This window comes from Trichechus manatus, unplaced genomic scaffold (assembly GCF_000243295.1).
Source record: "Trichechus manatus latirostris isolate Lorelei unplaced genomic scaffold, TriManLat1.0 scaffold00031, whole genome shotgun sequence".
NCBI lineage: Eukaryota > Metazoa > Chordata > Mammalia > Sirenia > Trichechidae > Trichechus > Trichechus manatus.
In genome coordinates, this window is record NW_004443967.1 from 753,444 (window position 1) to 759,443 (window position 6,000).

At 33.9% G+C, this 6,000-nt stretch overlaps 1 protein-coding gene across 6 annotated transcripts in view; it reads left to right on the forward strand.

Annotated features, from left to right (window-relative positions):
• ADD3 (adducin 3) overlaps positions 1 to 4,740 on the forward strand; it is a 156,188-nt gene extending 151,448 nt beyond the window's left edge. For 4 of the 6 annotated variants that reach the window (XM_004374834.2, XM_023729922.1, XM_023729921.1 and 1 more), the window contains 3 exons: positions 142 to 265; positions 1,839 to 1,934; positions 2,553 to 4,740. In XM_004374834.2, the coding sequence (XP_004374891.1) occupies positions 142 to 265; positions 1,839 to 1,934; positions 2,553 to 2,845 (513 nt within the window). In that variant the 3' untranslated portion in view covers positions 2,846 to 4,740. The remainder of the gene's footprint in view (positions 1 to 141; positions 266 to 1,838; positions 1,935 to 2,552) is intronic. The other 2 variants (XM_004374836.2, XM_023729924.1) reach the window with 2 other exon arrangements.
• Positions 4,741 to 6,000: the final 1,260 nt, after the last annotated feature.

The window sequence follows — 6,000 nt, forward strand, 5'->3', positions numbered from 1 at the left end:
TATATTTGTGTAGTACATAAAATATTTTATACACACACACACACCAAAAGCTTAGATATATAGGTAAGGATAGACAGACAGACAGATAGATATTCGTTGTTACCAAACTCTTGGTAAGAGACAAGTGTTCTTCTTTGCAAGACCATGCAGTTTGAAGAAGACGACCATGCCCCACCAGCTCCTCCCAACCCCTTCAGTCATCTCACAGAAGGAGAACTGGAAGAGTATAAGAAGACAATCGAACGTAAACAACAAGGCCTGGAAGGTTAGTTAATTTTTAGTTTAAGCCTAGGATGACCACACCTGCTAACAAGGGGAGCACCTTGATTTGGATGATTGAAGAAGGCAGCCAATTTTTTTTTTCCTTTTATAATTGATTGTTCTGTTTCTTCTCTCCCAGTCCTTTACTGAGGTGTTGAGACTGAACACTTTTTTTTTTCCCTCTGAAAGCAGTTTGAATGCTAGTTATTTTATAACAAAGTCTTCTATATTAGCCAAAATAGATGGAGATACAGTCATAGATTTAAACATTTCATAGTAGATGGCATTTTTTTAACTTTTGGTTTGGAATAACTGTAGATTTACAAGTATGTGACTTTAATGCTTAGTAAAATCTCTCATTTCTGGGTGTCCTTGAGGTGTCAGTATTGTAATTTCAAAATCAGAATGTAAAACAAACTGCTACACTTTTGATGTGACCTTCCTTAAGCACTTGGCATTCTAGTGAGGTTGAGTTTTTCTGAGTTCAGAACCTTTAATGAGTAGTTTGTTAGGATTTTGTTTAAGAATCCCAGCTGATTGATTACTAGCTTTCTTTTTCTCTAGAGTAAATTCTTTATAGCAGGGGTTCTCAATCTTGGATCTTTGGCTAAACCTCAGACATTTCATGAACCACCTGGAAAATACATGCTTAATTGTATGTGATGTACACACTGGGGAAGGGGAGCTCAGGGTGGAGGGTAAGATGTCTGTGGTCCCAAAAGAGAGTTAGAGCCCCTGCTTTACATTATCCACGACATACAATTGAAAAGCTTCTTTTTAAATTTTTACCCAAGACAAGAGAAGCCAATAAAGAATTTTTATCCATGTTATAATATGCAGGGTCATCCAGGGAACAGTTTGTATCAGTGCATTAGTGCCATTGTCACAAGAGGGAGTTATCTTGACTCAATAATATAATTACACTAAATGCTGTAAGTGGTATTACTGAGTTTATTTATTATAACACAAGGTTGGCAGTTTCTCTGTTTTTTATCTTTTGTAAAATGTTCCTCTTTAATCTCTTATTTTTTGAAAGGCTAAAGATGCCAGGTAACAAACATTGCACCCTAGAACTATTATCTTTTATGTACAACTTTATGGTTTCTCCCACACTCATTATGACTTTATGAAACAGCCCACTAATATTGCTCTGACAGAAGTCACTAATTGGATATTGTTCAAAAATTCTGTGAAGCATCCTGCCTCATTAATGTAGCAACATTGGAGAGGCTTATAAATCTTTTTATCTCAGTGCTTAATATATTTTGGTTTTCTAACATACCAGCAAAAGCTAAATGCATACATATTATTTGCCTGGGCTGCCAGTAGCCCTGCTTCCTTTGTTAACCATGTATGTAAAATTACTACTAGCAGCCAGAATTTTTAACTCATTAACATCCTCATAATGAATAATTATTGGTGTTTGAGATACCTGTTGTTAGCATGCTCAGCTAATTGCTGAAGAGTTCATCATCTGTGTATGCAGGTATTTGATGTATGCACTAACCTCCGTGACCTCTTACGCTTCTTTATATGTTTTGTTTTGCATGGCTTTTAACTAAACTCTTATCCAACAGATACTGAGGAGGAATTACTGTCAGATGACGCTTCATCTGTTTCACAAATTCACTCTCAAACTCAGTCACCGCAAAATGTCCCTGAAAAATTAGAAGGTATTCAATGTAATTTCCCATAGCATTCACCGAGTTAGTCTTATGAGTCTGCTCCTTTGTCATTTGTTTTCATGTAAAGAAACTGAAACCTGATTAAGCAAGTTTGCCATGGATTTTATTTAAACCTCCCAATAATTTTATGTATTTATTTTCATTGAATAGCATGCTACTTTTGTTCAACATTTATATAGACTTACCTTAATCTGGACTTTGGCCAACCCATAGTTCTGAAGAATTTGTGGAATTAAAATTGATTTGTCATTAGGCTTCCAATCAAAAGCATGAAATCTTTTACAATTTTGGTTGCCAAATAACCCCAAAACGAAAGAAAAATGTAAGTTGTCTTCCTCATATATATTGACTTGATTTCCAGTGAAACAGTCTTGTAAGCAAACTGAAGTTATCTAGCTTGCACTCTTTGATCTGACAACTTTGTTTTCCCTCCACTTATCTATGAAAATTAGCTTCATGCTAATAAATCCATGGTCTATTAAAATAATGTGTATCTTCACTGGAATGAGAGTAATGCCTTAGTACATTGCTAAACATTTCAGTTTTGTAAAATTAAGCAGAGATGTTAACTGTATAAAATAACAAGAAAAAAATCCCGTTTTGTAGAAAACCATGAGCTGTTTTCCAAGAGCTTCATCTCCATGGAAGTGCCTGTCATGGTAGTGAATGGCAAGGATGATATGCATGATGTTGAAGATGAGCTTGCTAAGCGAGTGAGTAGGTTAACTACAAGCACGACCATAGAGAACATCGAGATTACCATTAAATCTCCGGAAAAAATTGAAGAAGGCCTGTCACCTGAAGGCTCACCTTCAAAGTCACCGTCTAAGAAAAAGAAGAAATTCCGCACTCCCTCTTTTCTGAAGAAGAACAAAAAAAAGGAGAAAGTTGAAGCCTAAGTAAAGTCTTCTTTCTAATTGTTATTATTACAATGTGACATTGCACATTTAAATACCACATTTAAGTTGATCATTAAAATGCAGTGGTAGATCAGATTAGGGGGTATATAGCAAACTGGACTTTAAGAACTGGAAAGAGGTTTTACTAAAAGAAAAACATTATGAAAAAGCTTTCAAAATCATCTCTCATTTTATATATCCAAAAATGGCTTTGAATTTTTAAAGAATTGCTATTTTAATTAGTTTTGCCCTCATGAGGTATTATTATAGTTTACCACAAACAGATATCTGTCTGAATTACTTTTGGCCTTCTCCATAATATCTGTTGGAAACAAATTACCAGTGAGCAAGCAGGAGAATTTTTATGTCTTAGCAACTGCTTCACTTGGTAACCAGATTATAACCTTTTTATCATGAGTATTGACTGTACCTTGTGGGTCCCCATTGTTTCAATGGGAATTAACAAAATGCTTTAAGAGCTTCTAAGACAAGAATCTATAGCATTATTATACACTGGCACATAATATTTTTTTAAAAATTAAAAGATTCATTTGGAATTTTACTCATTGTATAAAATTTCTCACCTAAAGTAACTTTACCAAAAAAGTCATTTTAGTAAACTATAATTTTTGAAAACTTCCTTTTTTATTAGTTTAGAAAGCCCCTTATTTTTCAACAAAGGGGATTTTTTACATATAACGTGAGTTATTTAGTTTAACTCTGGCAAAACCAATTTTTGTATGTTGAGATGTTTGTATACCACTCAGTATAAAAGTGTCATAAGCATATTAGCCAATCATTAAATAGTAGAGCATATTTGAGGCACTGAGTATACTTAAATATAATTTAAGAATCCAGGGAATTGTTATCAAAAGGGGATTAGAGCATATAAAAGTATAACTGGGTTCATATTTGAATCTTATAATGTATTTTTCTCTTAGTATTGCTAATGAATGGAGAAAATCTCATTAGGTAACCAAATGAAAGGGAAAAAATGAGAGGGAAAGTGAGAATTTTAAGGGAACAGAAGATGGGGCATGAAAAGAAGGGTTCTAGTTTGATAATGACTCATATTCACTATAGGATTTCAAGTGTGATTTATTGGAAACATGTACATTTCTAAAATTCCACTTCTTTGCCAAAATCAATGTTATTCTTGGTTGATATTTGAGTTTTAAAAGGGTCACATCCTTCTAACTTGTGTATCTTTAGAGGGCAGCACTAGAAGAAATCAGTGGGTGTAATCCCACCAGTGAGAAAACTACCACTTTGATTTTTACAAATCTTTTTATCTTTTCAGTTAACTTTTTCTAATGTAAATACAGATTTAACCTAGGCTTAATATAGTCTCCCCCCATTTTCCCAAGTAAATTCAGTGATCCAAAATGGCCAGTGGGTAAAAATAATTCAAAATGTTTCAAGAAGGTGAGTTGGCATGCAAAAAAAAAAAAAAAGTGTGTTCTGGGGCTGTGTGAGTATAACGCCAAGTGGAAATGGAGCCTGGAAATGTCATTCTAGATCTCACTAACTACTGGAATCAGTGTTTTAATCTCTTAGAAGAAACTTTCAGTTGCTTAACTCTGTATTTTTTTATGTTCTACATCATTTATGTTGTATTACAACGTATGTAGAAACAGTAACCTGTGAACTATGCTTTTGCGTAACTTTTTAAAAATATATATATCTAAATGAATGCAATGTGCATAAATATTTTTTAAATGCAACAGTGAACTATTTGCACCTTTTGCTAATGCCTCTATTTACTTGCTTTGGCATAAGGAATGAGCCAATGAGCCTCTGTGTCCTGTGGAAAAATGTATAAATGTTATCTGATAATGCTCTTAGATGTAATGCTAATTAATGTTAAATCACAAATAAACAGTATTTTAAATAGATGGATTTGATGTGGAGCTTTCAATTCAGGGGTGGTTCCTTAGCCTGATTACTCTGGTCTGTTGAGTTTTATCCATCAGTGAAACCTTGAGTAAGTAAAATGGGTGCTTCTGAATAAGGGATGTCCTGATAAATTTATTTTCAAATTAGTTGAAAATTAAATATATAAATATTTTCTTGCTTCAGCTCATATTAGAAAAAATATTTCCCAAGTGACCTATTTTTTTGTCCTGATAGGTGATGATGACCTTAACGGTATCTCTGAGCTCTAAAGGTCTTTCGAGGACTTGGGATTCTGATTCTGTCTCAGTTTTACTGTTCGAATTTTAGTGTTCAGATTTATCAACGTGGAAGAATAGAAGATGTTGTAGAATATGTGCTAACTTTATGCATCACCCCCACTTGAGTTTTTATTTGTTTATTCTGCAAATAACAATATAACAAAAAAGAAGATAACGGAAGGAATAAGGGATAGTTCACAATCCCACTGCATTAACTTTTTTTTTAAGCTTCATATTCCCTTCCAGCTCTTGTCCAATTATATGAATTTTCTATATAGTAGTAATCATGATATGGATGTAATTTCTATTCTGGGTTTTTTCTACTTAATATAGCATAGCCTTCCTAGAAGATTTTCAAACTAAATCCCTCACATGAATAAAATTTTCTTGTGATTTTTTTTCCCACTTTGTCCTAAAAATAGAGTACAAGAAGGGAAATCATGTTAATTGAGTGCTCTGGTTAATCAAAATTTTTACTATAATTACCTATTATAAAAATGAAGGGTTTGGGCAGAGAAGAATAGATTCATAGTCTTGGGTGTATTTAATTGTTACTTCGGCTTGTAAATAGCCCTGTGGTGCAAAGTGCTGTTTTAAGTAAGATGCTCATTTCAAAAATTTCCTTCTATAAAGCAACAAAGACGATTATCGTCATCTCTCACTTGAGAGTCAGTATAGCATGGAAAAAAAGCCTGTGCCTTTTCCTCTATTGATCAGTATTTTCGTTCAGCAGGAAATAAAGTCTGAATGGGCAAAATTGTGAAAACATTGGTGTTATGGATTGAGTTATGTCCCCCAAAAAATGTGTGTGTCAGTTTGGCTGGCCCATGATTCCTGGTATTGTGTGATTTTCCTATATGTTATAAATCCTGCCTCTATGATGTTAATGAGGGAGGATGGGCAGCAGCTGTGTTAGTGAGGCAGGACTCAGTCTACAAGATTGGATTGTATCCTGAGGCAATCTCTTGAGATATAAAAGAA